Genomic DNA, 20,774 nt, shown 5'->3' with positions numbered 1-20,774 from the left:
GCATATTACAAGTCAGTCTTTTTAATATTCAATTTTTCTTTTTTTTAAAAAAAATTCATTTTCGATTAGTCATAGCATGATTTAAAATTTTCTTATAAAAGATTGGTTATTTTGCTCTCCCTCTATAGATATAGTTAGTTATTTTAGTGTTAGAAATGATTAAAAATTTTGAAGTCGAGCAAATATATCTTCATCTGGAACAAGATTTTAGTCGTCTAGAAAGTATCTTTTTAATCCAACACCCAAAGAGGAATAAACTCTTAGTCCAATTAAAATGACACTAAAATAGAAAAAAAGATGAACGTGGATGCAGCAAATGAGGGAGAAAGCAGGTGGCGGGTCGAAAGCCGAAGTTACGGCAGCTATAGGAAGGAATACGGTGTTCAATAGTGATGTTGCATTCTCAAAAGCCAAAGGCCATTAGGTTTCGTTGCAAGTAGTTCTTCTGGTATGATTCCTCTTCTGATCGAGTCAGATTCACAAAAGCTGGGTAAGAAGAAGATTGGTATTGTTAAGATTATCCATATTTCAAGATGTTCTAATGCTGTTACCCATTCTTTACCTAAGCTAGCTATCCAAATCCTGTAATTTGGTTTGAAGAATTCCTTTCTACGAACTCTCACCGTTATTCTCTTTGCTGAGCTACTGAAATTTTATAATTTGGAAGAAAGAATTAAGCTTATAAGTAACTGGTCTAACAATTAATTATATTAGAGCCTAAGTCTCAACATTCACTCGCATATAATATAGAGTAAAACAAGAGATTGTGATGGTTGAAAAGGGCAAAAACTCAAAAAAAATTATAGATAAGAGGAACTAAACTCAAAATTTACCTTAAAGATAGAAATTGTTAACCAAAAAAAAAAAGCCAATATATAACATTTGAGAATAATTTTAAAAGCAAGTCTTAGCATGTGACAGTGTATGTATCTTAGTAAAAAGATTTATATTAGAGTTAGGATAAGATTGTGATTTTTTTGTTAATTTATGGAGGAGCACTGTTTTTCTTTAGAACTTTGTTTGGCCACATTATATATATAGAAATTGGACTTTGAGGAATCCATGCGGCTCATGCGAAGCAACGGCTTGGACTTTGCCAAGATTCCAAGAGCAGGGATTCCACAGTGCGTATTCGTGCCCAGATTGTTAGAAATTCTGTCTAAACACAAGAATCTCAAATGGGTAACCTTCCATGGGTTGTATGATTTAGCCCACATCACTAAACTCTTCATCAACCATCCGTTATGCAAACCATCAACCTGCCAAGAAGTATAAAACTGAAGATTGATCAGTTATGTCGGCGTTTTATTTGGAGTGGCTCGGCTGAACACCAAAAAATGAGTTTAGTTAGTTGGGATATGGTTTGCACTCCAAAGTCTAAAGGGGGTCTCGGTTTTAAAAAGCTGGAGATTATGAACCATGCCCTCATTATGAAGAATAATTGGAGTTTGATTACCGAACCCACTAAACTTAGCAACAAAGTGCTGCTAACAAAATACGGAGTTCAAATGGATGAGGTTCCTACAAGTTTGCCTACTCGGTATGGTTCCCCTCTGTGGAAAGCGATGGGAAATATTTGGAAGAAAACTCGAGGGGGCATTCGGTGGAACATTGGTGATGGGGAGACAGTTAGCTTTTGGGGGGATTGTTGGGTGACAAGTCTAAAGCCTCTAGCTGAATGTGTGATTCAACCAATCCCGAATGAGTTACTAAATAAGAGGGCAGTGGATTTTCTAGATGGATCTGGTAACTGGAATTGGCCTTTGTTTAGCCACTTGGTGCCTAGCAATGTCCTTTTAAAGATTGCTGCAATTCATCTGCCAGCAGCTGCCTTTGGCAATGACAGTTATTTTTGGGGGGGTTCACCTAATGGTATGTTTTCGGTAAGAGCTGCTTATGAGTTGCTGGATGAGTCTATGGGCAGTGGATCTCAGATTGACTGGCGTTTAGCTTGGAACTGGAAGGGCCCCCACAGCATACGTGTTTTCCTGTGGCTCCTTTTGCATGGCCGTTTGAAAACTCGGGAGGAGCTTAATAGGAGGCATATCACTGTTTCTATTTACTGTGATCGATGTGGAGGGTCGGTTGAGGATATCCTCACTCTCTCCGTGATTGTGTTACAGCTAGGAGGGTTTGGTCTCAGCTTTTGCCGAGTCAGTATCATCCTAATTTTTTCCTATTGCAGCTGAAGGATTGGATCCATATGAATCTGAGGAGAGGTCATATTACCGCAAGTCAAGAGTACTGGAGAGTGTGCTTTGGAGTGACAGTGTGGCGTCTATGGTATTGGAGAAATGATGTACTCTTTAATCATGGATCGTGGGATAGCAGCTTTATAGTTACAGATATTAAAGCTCGGACATATGAGATTCTAAGGTGTATCAAGCAACCTTTGACTGTCAAGCAAAAGAAAGTGGAGAAAATGATACGTTGGAGAGCCCCTATTTGGCCGAGTGTTAGCTTAAATACGGATGGTGCCAGGAAAGGTTTCGGTCAGACTGGAGCTGGTGGTTTGCTTCATGACTTTACTGGAAATTGGATCATGGGATTTATAGTGAACCTTGGAACGTGTTCAGTCCTTTCGGCTGAACTTTGGGGGTTGCTGCATGGATTGAGAATGGCATGGGAAAATGGGTTTAGGCGTGTTCAAGTTGGAGTGGATAACAAAAGTGTAGTGCATTTGTTGACAATGGCCTCTGTTCCAGAAAATGAAAATGCCACTCTTATCAAGGCTATTCGGAAATTATTAGAACAAGATTGGATCGTTCAACTTGAGCATGTGTATCGAGAGGCAAATTGTGCTGCTGATTTTCTCGCTACTTATAGCTTAAATTCCCCTATAGGATTGCATGTTCTCCTTTCTCCTCCTCCTGGAATTGTTGGCATACTTTGTAAGGATGCGTATGGGATTGCACACTCCCGATTAGTGTTGCCTTAGCTCCCTGAGAGCCCATTTCTAATAAAAAAAAAAAAGTGCTAAAGCGTTTTTGGTGGGTGCAACAAAATATTTTGAGAGTGTTTTGGATGTTAAAGTTGTTGCCAAATACTGTGATGGGTTAATGGGTGGCAATCTAGGGTTGAGTAAACTTGCGAAGATTTTGGGTGTGGAGAGACTTGGCGAGGCTCACAATGCGGGCTCAGATAGTTTTGTGACGGCTGCTGTGTTTGCGAAGATGAAGGAGAAATTCGAGTTTGAAGAAAGAGTCTTTGATGGGATTTTGTCTGGAATGGATGATAGAATCATGAATAGATCAATTCATATGCCAAGAAGGATAATTCCGACGCCAAGACATTGCCAGCCGCTGATTCCTGATCAACCTCCAACATTGATGACACAGGGTTTTACAGCATCAATTCCTCGTCCTTGTTCTTTTAATTACTGTGTTCCTGTTCAAATTCAATCAAATATGTTCATTTTGATGTAATTAAATTGATTAATAAAAAAAAGGTTCCACTGATTATTTTCTACATGTTTCTTCGTTTTTCTTCGGTTCAATTTGTTTACTTATCTTTTCCTTGTAATTGATGGATTTTCTTCAAATTATAATTTCTCTTCTAATGGAACTTTATTTACGAGTTCTTAAAGCTGTGAGTGGATAGTTAAATGCTCTAACAATTGTATTAAAACATATATAAGGCTCAACATTCCCTCTCATGTAATATAGAATAAAACAAGAGATTGTGATGGGTCGAATAGGGCAAGAACCCAAAAAATTATATATAGGAAGAATCGAATATGAAATTTACCTTGAAGATAGAAATCATTTAGCCCTAAAATTTAAGTTGATAGGTGATAGGTAAGGGTTTGCGAACAATTTTAAAACAATTCTTAGCACAGGACATGGTGCATGTATCTTAGTGAAAAAGTTTTCTTTTAGAGTTAAGATTAAATTGCAACATTTTCTTTTTCTTTTTTTTTTTAAATTTATGAAGGAGCGTTGTTTTTCCTCGAAACGTTGTCTTGCACTTGCTCAATAATATATATAATTGATATGTAGGTTGATGCATTGTACCAAAATGACTCCGTATTAGTTGTTTACATTTTTTTGAATTATCTCCTTTTTTTTTAAACTGAATTCCATGCTAGTTTGACGGTTATTTTTTAGTTAATGAATTTTCATTCCAAAAACAAAATTGAATTTAACCTATGAAATAGTGTTATTTGGTTAATTGAAATTCTGACGTGGTTTAGAGCTTTATAATTTAATTTGGAAATAAAAATAAATTGTTAAGGAGATAGTATAACTAATAATTAAGATCATCTCCTTATTTTTTTCTCTTCTATTCTTATCTTTGCTTTTCAAATCTAGTTAAAAAATGACTTAATTATAAATAAAGTGAAAAAAGACATGATTGTCAACATCAAAATTTAAAATTCAATTTTAATCACTCATTTAAAGAAAAAAGAGAATGGAGGGAGAGAGAGCAAATATATATATATATATATATATATAAGTGGCGTTTGTTTTTTTGTCTGAAATCTGAATAGACCTGAATTAATCTGAATTCTGAATAGGTCTGAATGTCTGAATCTGAATAATATGTTTGTTTTTTCGTCTGAATATCAGAAAATAAATATTAAGTTTTTTGTTTTTTTCAACTTAAAAAGCTGAAAATATGTCCTTTTACATTTGTATCCTTATTAAATTTAAATGTCAAATAAATAATATATTAAATACCACAATATTTTAACATTTATAAGTAAAACTATATTCAAGTGAATACATAATTATTTTAGAATTTTAATATATAAAATACCATAAATTTTAAATTTTATCGTATATAATATAATAAAGAAAAAACATGAATTTTTTTATGTGGGGTAAATATCTATGGGTGAGTTTTGGGATAGACATGAAAAATAAGTTATAAAACAGGGATATTTTTTACATTAGCAAGTAATTGACTTAATTCAGATTTCTCCATTAAGTAAAAAGCAAAAAAAAAAGCTTATTTTATTAAGTCAAAATAATCTAAAAAGTCTCATTAAGTTATAAAAACAAACACTTCTAATTAACTTAATTAATTAAGTTAAGTCACTTTAAGTCATTAAGTTAAAAAACAAACGCCACCATAGAGAGAGAGAGAGAGAGAGAGAGAGAGAGGGGGGAGTAATTTTGTTTATTTTTAAGCTAATCAATGATGATATGTACAGTTTAGTATTTTGCTCATTGATCATAAAAAAAAATCAAATAATTATGTGATTTTGCAATTTTCTTCCTACAATTTTAATTACAACATTTCATCAATCTCTTAACTTAATTTTTTAACTTATTTTGTAACTGAGAATTTAGAATTTTAGATGAACTTTTCTATAAAAATGTTGACATCAAAACAATGAAGTAATATGAAAATTAAAGAGTGATAACTGATAAATGGTGAAAAACTCAAAAATTACAAGTGCTAAAGAGTAGGGGTTTGTGTTTCGGTTTTTTGATTATGTCTTTATGGTTTTCGGTTCGGGTTGTAAACGGTTCAAGTATGAGAATTCGACCTAAACTGTTTGAAAAGTTATTTCAGTTCACTGTGGTTTGATTTCAAATTTTGGTCTGGGTTCGGTTTCAAATTTCAGATTCAATTACGGTTTGGCGTTGCAATTTTGAATTAAAAAAAATTCGTAACAGCTTAAATCAATTGGTAAAATCTACTTCTGTTTTTAGCGAATCAAGCATTAGCACTATCCAACCATAATGTGTTACAAATACTAAAAATAAAACATTTTTTAAACGAGTTAACAATACAAATTATAGACAAAATAGGCAAAGCCCCAACAAATAAACCCAAAACGTTATCTAAATTGCGGAGCATAAAAAATTAATTAATTCATACATGAAAATCTAACCATACTCCACTAAATTTGATTCCCTTTTTTGTCCATTTTTCTTCTTTCGATTTGGTAGCTAGCTTGCTTCAAAATATACAAGTTCGCTTTGCCCCAACATCACCCTCATGATTAGCTCCATTGCTCCAAGGTGCAATTAGATTTAGACATATTTTTTCAAATTAATCTTATAATAAAAGTATTTTATTGATTTGGTGAAACAAAAAAAATAAACAGAACAAGCTTCCCAATTACCATCAACATCAAGTGAAGGTTGCGAGCCTACGACGTCAAAGATTAACCTTCAAGTGCTGCAGCGCCGACGGCCGATGAGATGGAAGCGCAAATCAGGTGGCGTTTACTGGTGGGACATGAAATCAAGCGGCATTGTTGATGGGATGTGAAATCGACTGCTGCTGGTGCGCGGTGGAGTTAATAGATGATGCTGACGATTGATGGTGGGCTGGTGGCGTGGCAGTTGGGCATGAAGGGGTTTGGAGGTATTTTTATTTATTTTTTATTTTTTAATACAAAACCGATCAGGTTTGCTAGTTCGAACCAAACCGAATCAAAACTCAAAATAAAATTTCGATTCGGTTCAACCCAACCCGAATGCCCACCCCAGCTAAGGAGAAAATCTCCCCTTATTATTTTTTTTTTTTCTGTTTGATGTTACAATTACAGTCTACTTACGCTCTCCACATGCACACGCTAGGATGATCTCAAAATTCTATAAAACTAAATTTATGTAATAAAGCGTCGGTTTAAAAAATTTTAAAAGTCAAGGTCAATCATCTTTGAATATGCAGAGAATGCTTGGATTCATTGTGAATATGTCTTCATCTAGAACAAGACTTTTGTAGAATAAAAAAAAAAAGTATCTTTAATCCAAAACTAAAAGAAGAATAAAAGTCTAAATGAAGGACACTAAGCTTTGTATTTACTTGGCCACACAATCACATCGCGATCTTTGATATCCAAAAGAAATAAGTCAAAGACGTTTCTCAGAAAAGAAACATTGAGACTGAACCCACTCTCAATTTCCATCACAAGGGCCAGCTTTCATGCACTATTATGTTCCTTTGCATCGGAAATAAATTTATAATGAGAAAAATCTTGTTGATCAATCAAACCCGCGTACTATTTATTGACTCTCTAGCTTAGCTGTTCATTGAATCAATCATACAAAACGTGCCAAAACCCGACTTCGATATCCTGCCCCGATCTTCTATATTTTCGGCTGTATAGCCATGACTTGCATGCATTGTTCTGTTTCATGACGGAAATGTTTACCTAAAATGAATCTTAAAGAATCAAACTAGGAGGTGCAATTTCTAACCCCAATTAATACATGTGAAAAGGTATTTAGTACTACAGATAAAAATGAGAGAGAATTAAATTAAAAAAAAAAAAGTCTCAATGATCTCTACCCCTGGAGAGATATATATCCTTCTACCCATAAATGGCAGAGAGGAAATTAAAAAGGTCTCATCATTGGTTCATGATTCGACTAAAGGCTCGAGTGGTTAATTTTTATGTTCTTAAAACTGTTCATATTTGTTAAGGAAGCTCATATTTGTAGTCAAGCAGAGGATCACAGAAGCTTCTATAATCAATTACAAGTTGATGACATGTACTACCAGCTGGCACCAGGTGGTTATGTAGCTGCTTGTACTCATACACGTGATAAGTTTGTTAATCCAATTTGTAATTAGTTAGTTAGTTTGGTAAGCTCCTGTTAAGCAGCTACACTTGTATATATATGCTTGTAATCGATTAGTAGTTACTTAAGCTTGTGGAATAAAGGATTAAAGTTTTTCCAGATCTCAATTTTATTTTCTTATTAGCCAAACATCTATTTTCTATTTCTTCAACTTGGTATTAGAGCCAGTCATGGCGTCTCTGAATATTGCTTCATCAAACCACACTTCAAATGTTCATGCAAACTCCACAAACTTCTCATTCACGTTCAATACTCCTGTTAAGCTGGATCAGTCAAACTATTTGATCTGGAGGTCTCAAGTTCTAGCTTCCATACGCGGCAACAGGCTAGAAAAATTCATTGATGAAACTATCACTCCTCCACCATCTCATATTGCTCAAAGGATTGACGATGAACTTAGATCTGTTGAGAATCCAGATTTGTCAAGCTGGAAAGCACAAGAACAAGTACTCCTTGGCTGGTTACTATCATCGATGAGTGAAGGTATTATAAGTCTGGTGTTTAATCTGGAAACTTCTCTTTAGGTATGGAAAGCTATCGAAACTCAATTTGGATCACAATCAAAATCAAGACTCTTACATTTGAGATATTTGATTAATTCAACTAGGAAAGATGACTTGAAAATTAATGAGTATTTCATTAAGATAAAGAATATTGCTGATAACATAGCTGCGGCAGGAAGTGCCTTGAGCAGTGATGATTTAATTTTGCATGTACTCTCAGGACTAGGACCAGATTATAATGTTATTGCTACTTATATTACTGGTCAAATGAGTGGTGATAAAATGAATTTGAATGAAGCTTATGCTATGTTGTTGACTCAAGAGGCTAGAATTGAGCAACAAGCACATATGCTTTCTGGAATGGATGTTAAGCATAACTTTGAAGCTAATTTAGCTCAGAACAGAGGTTTTAAGAGAGGAAACTTCTCTGGTGGTAGAGGATCTGGAAATCATAACTATTTTTCTGGTTTTGACAATGCTGGAAATTCAAGAAATAGTTACAGAGGTGGCTATGGAAGATCTGGTTTCAGTGGAAATGGTTCTGGAAATGGTTCAAATAACCAGTTCAGAGGACTTCAAAGTGATAACCAAAGGGGATCAGGTTCAGGAAATTGGAACAATGGTGGAGGTGGCAACAACAACTCTATTAGGCCTCAAATGAATCCTAAACCTCAGTGGAATGCTTCTAAACCAACATGTCAAATCTGCTTCAAAACTGGTCATACTGAAAATGTCTGCTGGAAACTTGAAGAATTTTTTACTTCTGGTGCTTACAGACCTCCTCCAAACATAAATCCCAAAGCTGCATATCTGGCTGATATGGATGGTGCAGTTGATGCAAACTGGTATCTGGATAGTGGAGCTACACACTACTTTACCAATGACATGAGAAATATGACTATGACAGAACCTTTTGCAGGTAACTCTAAACTCATCATTGGAAATGGTACTGGTTTACATATAACACATGTTGGTAATGCTATGTTAAGAATGCATAACTCCTCTGCTTGTAACACACTTAAACTAAACAACATGCTACTTGTTCCATAAATATCCAAGAACCTCATTAGCATATCTCAGCTAACCAAAGATAACAATATTGTCATTGAATTTACTAATAAATCATGTTTTGTGAAGGACAAGGTGAGGAATTTGATCATACTGCAGGGCAAAACTGAAAAAGGTTTACACAGATTGCTATTGTTTCCTTCTAATAAAGTCTCTTCTCAATCATTTCAAAGGCCTCTTGAAGGCACTCAATCCAAAATCTCAGATGTTCCTTTGTCTATGTTTTCTGTTGTTCATTCAGTTGTCAATAATCAAACAAGCACCTGCTTGCATATTGCAGCAGAATCTTGTATCAGTCCAAATTGTATGTTGAGTGTTTCTATATTGCATCAGAAACTTGGTCATCCTAATACCAAAGTTTTAAATCATGTAATAAACTCTTGTTCAGCTTTCAGGAATTTAAATAGAAGTAAATTTCTTGATTCATGTGATGCATGTAAAATGGGAAAAATGCATAGATTACACTTTCCAGTTTCTACCACCAAAACAAAACATGTATTAGAAGTTCTGCACACTGATTTATGGGGACCTACCCCTGTGCTTTCAGTTCAAGGTTATAGATACTATGTGAGTTTTGTGGATGATATTTCGAGGTTCACATGGATTTTTTTTTTAAAAACCAAGGATGAAACACTAGCTGTTTTTAAAATCTTTAAAAAGCAACTTGAGGAACAGCTAGATAGATCTATCAAATGTGTTCAATCAGATTGGGGTGGAGAGTATAGATCATTTGTTAATTTTCTTCATGAGGAAGGTATTCAATTCAAGCACTCATGTCCATACACTCATAATCAGAATGGCTTAGTTGAGAGAAAACATAGACACATAACCGAGCTAGGTCTCACCTTACTTGCTCAAGCCACTTTGCCTATAAAGTTTTGGTGGGATTCCTTCCATACAGCAACCTATATTATCAATAGACTCCCCACACCCATACTCTCTATGCAATCACCTTATGAAAGTGTTTTCAAAATCAAACCTGATTACCAATTTCTCAAGGTCTTTGGATGTTCATGCTTTCCATTCCTAAGGGATTATAATACTCACAAGTTCCATTTTCACACCTCAAAATGTGTCTTTCTGGGTTACAGCCCTTTATACAAGGGTTACAAGTGTATGCATTCCTCATGAAAAATTTATATAGCCAGTCATATGTTATTTGATGAAACCTATTTTCCTTACACATCAAATTCACAATTCTTAACCTCACCATCTAAACCCTCTGATTTTCATTATAGTCTTCTTTAATCTTATATTGTTTCAATTCCAAATAGCAATCAAGAAACCTTTGAAGCTGGCTCTGCAGGAGATGAAGCTCAATCTCATCATGTCAGTGATCACTCCTCACTCTAACAGTCACAACCCAACCTTTGATGCTTCACATTCTCAAATACATTTCCAACCCTCTACCATAGCTGCTTCACATACAAACCAATCATTATTATCTCCCTCATCCACACAACATCAATCATCCTCCTCTATTCAATCAATTCAACCATCCCACCAGCCTCTGCTAAATCATCCTATGATTACCAGAGCAAAAGCTGGTATATTCAAGCCTAAAGCATTCTTAACATCACATAACAGCCTGGAACCATCAACTGTTGATGAAGCATTATCTGATCCTAAGTGAAAAGCTGCAATGCAATTAGAATTTGATGCTTTAACCATAAATAACACTTGGATTCTAGTACATGTGACATCTCAGCACAAGTTGGTTGGATGTAAATGGGTTTTCAGAACCAAGTACAATACAGATGGTACAGTTTCTAAACACAAAGTAAGATTGGTTGCCAAGGGTTTTCACCAGACAGCAGGAGTGGATTATAAGGAAACTTTCAGTCCTGTGGTAAAGTCTTATACAGTTAGAACTATACTGAGTTTCGCAGTGATGAAATAGTGGAAAGTCAGGCAAATTGATGTCAATAATGCATTTCTTAATGGAGATATTTCAGAGGATATATACATGACACAACCAGAGGGCTTCATAACCAAAGAGGGCTATGTCTGTAAATATAGCAAAGCTCTTTATGGCTTGAAGCAAGCTCCCAGAGCTTGGTATGACAAACTCAAAGGGTGTCTTACAAGTTGGAATTTCTTCAACTCCAAGGCTGATACATCTCTGTTCATTAGACATAACACAAGAGGTATCATTCTTGTACTGATCTATGTGGATGATATTCTCATTACAGGACCAGATTCTTTCTTGTTAGAAACCTTCATCACCAAGTTCAGTAAGGTTTTTGCTTTAAAAGATTTAGGATTGGTATCCTATTTTCTTGATGTTAAGGTATGTTATACAGAGAGTGGGATGCATTTATCACAAACAAAATATATCAAAAACCTCTTAAGTAGAGCTTCCATGCAGAACTGTAAAGGTTCTGATACACCTCTCATCACAGGTCAGAAATTAGAAAAGGTAGCAAAGGGTTGTTTGGGCCAAGAATTCGAAGATCCAACTCTCTATAGAAGCATTGTTGGAGGGCTCCAATATCTGATACTCACCAGGCCTGATATTGCATACTCAGTTCATAAGCTAAGTCGGTATCTAAATGCTCATACACTTCAGCACTGGCTTGCTTGTAAAAAGGTACTTAGATATCTTCAAGCAACTATTACTTATGGAATATATATTCATAATGGAAGGGAGCTTGAAGTTACAGGTTTGAATGGGTACTCAGATGCAGATTGGGCTTGTGATATAAATGATAGAAAGTTCATTGGAGTATATTGCATTTATCTTGGCAACAATTTGATTTCATGGTCCTATAAAAAACAAGCCATAATGGCAAAATCCAGCATTGAAAGTGAATACAGAGCACTGTCATCAACAAGTTCATAAATCTCTTGGCTAGAATCTTTATTTTCTGAGCTCATCATTGTCAAGCTGTCAACACCATGCTTTGGTGTGATAATCAGAGTACTGGGGAATTAGCTAAGAATCTAGTGTTTCACTCCAGGTCTAAACACATCAAGTTGGACATACATTACATCAGAGATAAAGTTCTTCAAAAGCAATTAGAAGTGAGATACATTCCTACAGATGAACAAGTTGCTAATGTTCTCACGAAGGCTTTATCTCTTCCAAAATGCAGCTACTTCAGGACCAAGTTTAATGTCATTAGCAGACCCTTGAGCTTGAGGGGGGATGTTAAGGAAGCTCATATTTGTAGTCAAGCAGAGGATCACAGAGAAGAGGATCACAGAAGCTTCTATAATCAGTTACAAGTTGATGACATGTACTACCAGCTGGCACCAAGTGGTTATATAGCTGATTGTATTCATACACGTGATAAGTTTGTTAATCCAATTTGTAATTAGTTAGTTAGTTTGGTAAACTTCTGTTAAGCAGCTACACTTGTATATATATGCTTGTAATCGATTAGTAGTTACTTAAGCTTGTGGAAATAAAGGATTAAAGTTTTCCAGATCTCAGTTTTATTTTCTTATTAGCCAAACATCTATTTTCTATTTCTTTAACTATATTGAACTTCTCTAGCTAATGCATAGAAAAAAAAATATGTGAACACCAGAATCTTCCTATATAACTTTCAAATTAATATCTTGTTTAATCCATTTGTGGAATTGGTTCAATTTTATAATTTTTAAGGGAATTTTCATGTGCCTTAGATGGTTGATTTTCTTTAAAATATTTAGACATAGATTTGGTTATTTTGGGCATAGATATGTATCTAGTCTGAACTACTACATTACAAAATAAAATTTAGAAGTTTCCAATGAATTTTTTTAGTGATAGTTCATTTTCTTTTAAATATTTGAAAGTAAATATGACTATATATATTGAGCGCAAATCTAACTTTGCTATTACAGAATTATTTATGAAGTTTTGGTAAGTTTTTTTATTATAAATATTAATATATTTGAATTGTAATATTAAAAAAATTATACATTTTTAAAACAATACAAGATGATTGAATCTATGTTCATATTAGATAACAAGGTATTTGACATGTATCTATTGAAAAATTAAAAACAAATGGTCCCGATTTTCTCTTTTCTTCTTCTTTGCTATTGAAACAAGGCTTGTTTGATGACAGCTTCTGCATTGAGTCTTGGCAGCACGTCGGCACCCGCTTTGACGAAAGGGTCAAATACAGTTAAGCCCTTAAGCAGTTAAGCCCTTCTTGTATTTTATACTCATAAATAAATTTCAGTTGGTTTTTTTTTTAAAATAAGTCACATAACTATTATTTTTTAATGAATAGTATTTGACTGACTGTAATTAATTAATTTAGGGATAATCATAGTGAATTAATTTAATTAGTCATGTAAGGAGCAGCAAATTCATCATTTAAAATCCATTTTGTCCGGTACTGTCTGCGGTCAATGCCGGGCTGCCATGTTTCGGGCCAAAATTAGGCCAGGCCTACATTACAGTAGCCCACGTAAAGTTCGACTGTTTGCTTATGACTAATATTTAATTAAAAATAACCAAAATGTCAACTGACATTCTTCGTTAAAATATAATATTTGTGACGAACGAATAATTAAGAATATAACCCGAAACGGGAGGGGGGGGGGGGGGGGAATTATAAAGTGCAAAAAGGTTTGTTCTCTGAGATATAATGAAAAATTTTGCAGCGGCTGTGCCAATGTCAAATACGTTAGATACAGCCGATGAAAGGCAAACGCGACCTGATTATACAAATAAATACATGGTCAATCCAAGTTTTAAGATATTTACTTAATTAAGTTGACAAACAGTTTTTCATTTTAATTTATTTTCTGACTCAGCATTCATTTGACCTGATGGGTTAAAAAATTGTAGAAGCTGACTCTGGATTCAGAATATTTCAGTTTAGTTAAAAATTCGTGCAGTATATTCGGGGTCGATCGAGATTGTAAAGTGAAATAACAGAGCTTTAAAGGGAAAATTTAGATCTTAATTAGACAGATACTGAGCTAATTGCAGAACTAAAACACAGCCATCATCATCGAAAATGAATTTCGTACATGCTGCGGTATGCAATTGAATGATTGCCGTGTTGACTGGTTATGGGCGTATATGCATATGGTAATATGAATGCAATTAGATGGTCGTGTCAAATATGGTGGTGTGGCACCTCCTAAAGCTTTCTCCTTCGTAACTAACTTAGTGATAGTAATGTGGGGGAAGAATCAAGCAAACATTCAACCTCACCGTAGAACTTGTGCGTTGTTTATTAATTGGGAGGTGATAGATATTCAGCTCAGTCTACGATAAAGTCAATATGTGAGCTAATTTTGTAGATACCATGAATATTTTATTTTTTGTGGATATGAATAATTTACACGGGTAACTCCTTACGTTTTGACAAAACCACAAAGACGTATTGTAATTTGTTTGCAGACAGTCCCTATTGAGTATATTGTCAAATTCCCTTGAAAATTCTTCCACTATATCAATGATTTGTTTGTTTTGTTCATGAAATCAACTATCTAGAAGTGTATTAGTTTCAAAGTCTGGATGCATAAATAGTCAAATTATTATTTTTATTTAACCAACTTTTAACAAAATTGTGGACAAGGAGTTGCATTAAAAATAAATTAATTGATAATGACGTCCTCGCTTGAGATTAGATAAAGTGAGCAATTGAATTTTGTTGATACCAAAATTTGGCTCAACAATGTGATCAAGTTGAGTGGAGATTAGGCTGTGAAACCTCTTTGAGATAGTATTGTGTGACTCCTAAATGCGGGTGCGTTGACATGCAAAACAAAAAAAATAGTAAGGTTGCCAAAGTTGATATTAATGAAGACCCTCTAATGCTTAACTCGTAAATTGGGAGTTTTGCCCATAGCAACTAAAGGAGAAAGAGAGAAGAGAAAGGACTTCTAGTTTGCTTTTTGTGGTTGAAATCTAGAATACCTTACCTGTGAGCGGGGATATTTTATTAGAGTAATAATATAGTCATAAACTCTTGTACAAATTTATTTTGTACAAACTGATGTGTCATTAATTAATTGGTTGAATTAAATATCTCTTGACCCACATGATTTATTTCTATTATTTTATATTTTCATTCAACCAATGAATTAATGTCATATCAGTTTGTATAAAATAAGTTTGTAAAAGAGTTTGTGGCTGTATCATCACTCATTTTATTAAGGTGCTTTATAGAGTCTATATTGTATTTGGAATACCTTACGACGTGTACAGGGATACATGGAATTCTCTTTGGAGTCAAATTTTATAATTATTGTTATATTTGATTTTATAAGGTTGTATTCGAGAAAATAAGGTATAACAAATTTCATTTTTTGTTTGTTTGCATATCTAGATGAGTAATGATATTTGAATAAAGGAATCTGACAAAATGGTGATAAAAATAACTCTAAAATTGTATGATATCACAGTGATTAAGTTAAAAAATAGAATTATTTTTTAATTAACACCACAATACCATACAGTTTTACCATTGTTTTTTTTTTTCATTATTATATTACCCACCATTAGGATTCTTCGTCAGTTTCCAATAAAGATAAGAGTGTTAATATCCATCTAAAAATAAAAATTTCCAGAATTGTTACAGCATGTACGTTAACACTATATGGTATTATATTTAATTGAAAAAAATTAATAAAAACATATCATATAAAGTTACAATTTAATTAAAAAATAATGAAAAAGTACGCTAAGACCGTATGATTTTATAATTAATTCTGTAATCAATATGGATAAAAAATGATTTTTGTATAGATAGTGACAGCCGATTCCAAAAGAAATTACAAACCGGAAATAAATTCAAAGATGATCACATATACAATATAAAATATATCAAGGTCACGGCTGTGACAGCGTAACAAAGAGGTTGACGTCATTTGTTAACGGAGACTCTATGCTACGAAGAGGGTGGCAAGTCTCTCTGTTACAGTGATTGCCATCTCCTTCATAGAAAAATGTTACAAGCTCATCACATTTTTGTTTACTTTAACCAGAACATCGTAAAAATAAAATTGCCAATTAATACTAAAAAGGAAAAATACTTCTAAAGACGCTCTTGTTAAATGTTAATAGCCAGCTACATTCGTGGCCAGTATATAAAACATTTGCTTCCCCGATCCATAAGATTGACGAATAATATTTCATAAAATGGGCCATTTTGCTTAAAACACAAGTTAGTGGGCCCGTTTTTGGGATAAGTATCATCTTCATGTAGCGAAATATATGTATTACCACTTTTATTTTGCTCAAGCTTTTGTATAATGCACCTTACCCTCCCATATCAAGTCGTAGCATTCAATTGACCACATAATGTGACCATGAAAATTAATGTCCTTTTAAGTTTGCCGAAATTGGACCATTGTTTTGGTTGGAGTAGAATATACGTACGGCTTTCCATTTCGTTTGTGTTAAATTGAAATCCAATTAAACGAGAATGCGAAAGGCTATCGATCTTGATGAACAAATACAAGATATTAAATTGATTCAAATCCAAATACTTACCACTCACAGTCCTTAAAATTTGGGTGTTGTTTTACTTTTACTTTCTCCGCAGCTGAGTATTCTCACGCTTCAAACTCAAGCAAAGGAAAGTTGGATGAGGTGGCGCTTTCCGACAACGACATCGCACGTGTTCTTACGCGTCGCCTTGTTGATTAACACGTGTATGAAGGGAATAAACAACAAGTAAGCAAAATAAATAAATTTTTTATTTAAATGGGGCTAAGCTAGTAGCCAGTCTTGGGCTCTTTTGTCCATTTGGGGTGTTAATTTCATTAATGTAATTATATATATAGAGAGAGACACACATAGCTGTATTCTAAAGTTTTTTTGCCTGCTTGCTTCTGCTTGCTGCTGCTGCTGCTGCATATATACATTTCAAAGACTCTCAAAGCTCTTCCTCTCCTGATCATTTTCGCTATACATATAGATTGTATCTAGAGTTGATAGTTTTTCAATTGATCAAATTAAGATGGGGAGGCAGCCATGCTGTGACAAAGTTGGTCTGAAGAAAGGGCCATGGACAGCTGAAGAAGACAAGAAGCTCATCAACTTCATTCTCACCAATGGCCAATGCTGCTGGAGAGCTGTTCCCAAGCTTGCAGGTCTCTGATTGATCATCAGTTCTTTCAGCATATATAGACTCATCTTTCGCAGCTTCATTTTGAGCTCTTTCTTTCATTTGATATTTCTTGAATTTTGATTCTTTGCCTTTCATTCTTTGTTGTTTTGTCGAAGAGTGGGTAATAATATATTTTCTTCTTTAAGGGAAAAAGAATATTAACCCACTTAGATTAAGAAGAAGGGCTCCTTTTATTTCCATTTTTCTTTATGATAATTTTAATCTTTGGCTTTGGAAGAATGGACATGATTGATGTTGGGACAATGATGAAAGACGACTGAATCATTGTCAACAAAGGCTGATCACTGAAATTGTTTTCATTGTTTTCTTAAAACAAATAAATGTCAAACACCAATTAATTATTTGTTTTTTTTTTATTTAACCAGATATATTTACTCTAAATTAAAGTCTTAAATATTGAACGGAGTTATGATGGGTGATTGCAGGTTTGTTAAGGTGTGGAAAAAGCTGCCGGCTTAGGTGGACAAATTATCTTAGGCCTGACTTAAAAAGAGGTCTTTTATCAGAATATGAAGAAAAAATGGTCATTGATCTGCACGCTCAACTCGGCAACAGGTTCAATCAGTTTTCCCAATAATCTCTATTTTTCATTATTTTCCATTTTCGGTTTATAGATTTATCCTTTCTTTGGTTAAGTTTTTCTTCTACCGACTCTTGTGTCAAAAGATGACGGCAAAAATTAAATTAGAGTCACAAATTGATGTATTGAGTTATGTCATTAGAACTTTGATTGACTTTCCTATCATTTCATGAGAACCACACGACTGTCGAAATTGAAGAATGAGTCCCATGCACTAGTTGGCCTTTTTTTTTTCCTAACTTATCATTTATTTATTAACTATTAGCTGTCAGTCCCCACTAGCCATTGTCTCGTTTTTTTGGCTGGGATTAATTGATTTTTCTTTCAAAATATACATAAGCCAAATTTGTCCTCCAGCAGCACAATTTGCATAATTTTTTTTTCTTTTGAATTTACTGCTTTGAAAAAAATTTCTGATGACATGGACTTTTCTAGTGGTCATAAAAAATCAATTTTTTTTTCTTTGGTGTAAACTTAATGTTCATAGTGTTTACATACAAGATATAACCAAACAATAAAATTAAAACGTGTGTATTTTTTTTTTCTCTTATTTACAGATGGTCCAAGATTGCTTCTCATCTTCCAGGAAGAACTGATAATGAGATCAAGAACCACTGGAACACACACATCAAAAAGAAGCTAAGAAAAATGGGAATTGATCCTCTTACTCACAAGCCACTTTCAACTACTGATGATCAACAACCCCAAGTGAAGATTAATCAACAAGAACAAGAACCATTGATGATCAATGATGAATCAATAATAGACCGAAACAATAAGGAGCCTGAGACATCAGTACAGTCATCAATCACTGAAGTCAATAAAGATGAGGACAAAGTGATGAGCATGACAAGTTCTCCACTATTCGATCATATTGATGCTGCTACAATGGAGATTATGAACAACAATTTTTGCACCGATGATGTTCCTTTGATCGAGCCACATGAGATTTTAGTCCCATGCTCAACCTCTAGTACTTCATCATCCTCGTGTTCATATTCTTCAGAGAATTCATCCAATAAGTTGCTGGAAGAATGGCAGTTTCACGATTTTGAGTGGGCTGCTGCTTCTAATAATTATGGCAACATTAATATGAGCTTATGGGATGATGATCTCGGCAATTGGGATTTGTTAATCAACGATGATGATGGTTTTGCTGCTAGTGCTACTTTCAGTCAGTGCCCAAGAATGGATTACGATCAAGATTCTTGGAAGTATGGCCTCTTGTGATTGGACATTTTCATCGTATATGTGGGTTAGTTGTCACAGCAGAGAAAAAGAAATAATAAATCGAAATTCCGGGAAAATTCCTTCTTACATTTTAGTTATTTTCTTTCTTTTATCTTTTTTTAATTTTCTTTTTTAAAGACAAAAAAAAAGAAAAAAAAAAAAGAAAAGAGTTTTTGTATATGAAGTGTACTATGGCTTGTTAATTCAATATGTTATGGCTCCAATTGTTGTCTTCAATAAAATAAAGGGGATTTGTAAAGTAGTTCCTTCATTCTTCTTATCAGCTGCCTCATCGTATTGTCAGTATTTAATCATAGACGATTGTCACTTGATCATTTATTGAAATTATACATTGAATAACAAATTGATTTACATTTTTCATAGAAATTCTTATGTATCAAAAATTTTAATTACTTCAGTATTTTTATTTATATAATCAATTTGAAGGATTTCATGCAGATGGTGATGGGAAATTAATGTGTATATATTATATTGGTTGGAGAAGTCAATTACTTGTCATTGCATGTTGAACTAACCCTACAAATGATTTAAAAGAGTTTGAATTCAAGTTCGTCTCCTCATTTCTAAACAATAAAAAATCAATACCTATTGTAGGATAATGCAAAACGACTCATCCATTTCATTTGGGAAAAAAAAAATCCATTTGTTTTTATTTGGCTTTTTGTACTTGTACTGAAAAAGTAGTTCTAATTTTTTTTAATAAACAAGTTGTTGTATTTATATGTTTTTAATGAAAAATTCGAATGCATATATTTAATATAAAAGATCTGGAGTCAAAATTCAACGCCTCAAGGCTGTTAATTCTATTATTGTAAATATATTTATATTGCTCTGGCCTAAGAAGACGATATTTAATTTCAATTTAGTTCAAACTTCAATTTACGTTATTATCAACTAGTAATTATAAAAACATTAATTTTGTGTGTTTACTTTTGCGAATGACTTGCCTTTACTTGGCAAGCATTGCAAAGATTGCTTTGTCTTGCAAGTTAAAACCGTAGCCAGCGAGTAACAATGACAAGGGTCCAACCGTATATTTTTTGTATTCAAGTTTTTTTATTAAATGGAAACTGAATTCAAATTTCTCTTATTCAAATAATAATAATAATAATAAATTTCTATAAGGTATTCTTATTCTTATATTTGGTCTCCACTTTTCTTTTTCTTTCTTTAATTTTTTATTTCAAAATAAATTATACATACATGATACGTGTAAGCTTTGACGCAGTATATATACAAGTTAGTGTGTGCATACAAAATTAACAAAGATATTAATTATATGACAAGGAACACAATGATAAGTACAAATCCAATTTACAAATTTTTTCGCACTGTAAAAAGAAATTAATCAATGCATAATACTAGCTGGCACCAATTAAGATTATTTTCATACAATTTATTTGTTTATGTCAAATGCATTGACTGCTTCTTATGATACAGTACAAGAGCTCTCAATATTATTATTTCAATTTGGTATGAAAATTGAGATGAGATTTGATTTTTACACTAGGTGAAAGTGAAAAGTGCAGAAAAAAAATTATATTAATGCACAATAATCTTTTCATTCTTCTTCTTTTTCATTTTTTTTTGGGGATTAGATACTTACTACTTACATGAAGCTGAAGAGAAAGTCTTAGGCGTCGACACCACCTTAAACTTTTTCATTTTTTTTTAATGCATTGTGAATATTTAGTCAAATGTAATTAGATAATATGTATAATATAGATGGTGGCATGGGCAC

At 33.6% G+C, this 20,774-nt stretch overlaps 1 protein-coding gene across 1 annotated transcript; it reads left to right on the top strand.

The window, feature by feature from the left end:
* The first annotated feature begins 16,923 nt into the window (after window positions 1-16,923).
* Window positions 16,924-19,087, top strand: LOC18038082 (transcription factor MYB20). Its single transcript, XM_006430528.2, has 3 exons — window positions 16,924-17,164; window positions 17,628-17,757; window positions 18,340-19,087. Exons 1-3 carry the CDS (start codon window positions 17,032-17,034, stop codon window positions 19,010-19,012), a joined length of 936 nt encoding a protein of 311 aa, XP_006430591.1. The 5' UTR covers window positions 16,924-17,031; the 3' UTR covers window positions 19,013-19,087.
* Window positions 19,088-20,774: the final 1,687 nt, after the last annotated feature.

The sequence above is a fragment of the Citrus clementina genome, unplaced genomic scaffold, assembly GCF_000493195.1.
Source record: "Citrus clementina cultivar Clemenules unplaced genomic scaffold, Citrus_clementina_v1.0 scaffold_6, whole genome shotgun sequence".
Taxonomy (NCBI): domain Eukaryota; kingdom Viridiplantae; phylum Streptophyta; class Magnoliopsida; order Sapindales; family Rutaceae; genus Citrus; species Citrus x clementina.
The sequence above is the reverse complement of the archived record's forward strand: the minus strand, read 5'-3'. Positions and strand labels throughout refer to the sequence as shown.

Excerpts from the sequence above, each read along its gene's own strand:
- LOC18038082 (XM_006430528.2), top strand. The coding sequence starts at position 17,032 with ATGGGGAGGCAGCCATGCTGTGACAAAGTTGGTCTGAAGAAAGGGCCA. Across the intron at positions 17,165-17,627 it reads AGCTGTTCCCAAGCTTGCAG|GTTTGTTAAGGTGTGGAAAA; the intron begins GTCTCTGATTGA and ends GGGTGATTGCAG. Across the intron at positions 17,758-18,339 it reads CACGCTCAACTCGGCAACAG|ATGGTCCAAGATTGCTTCTC; the intron begins GTTCAATCAGTT and ends TCTTATTTACAG.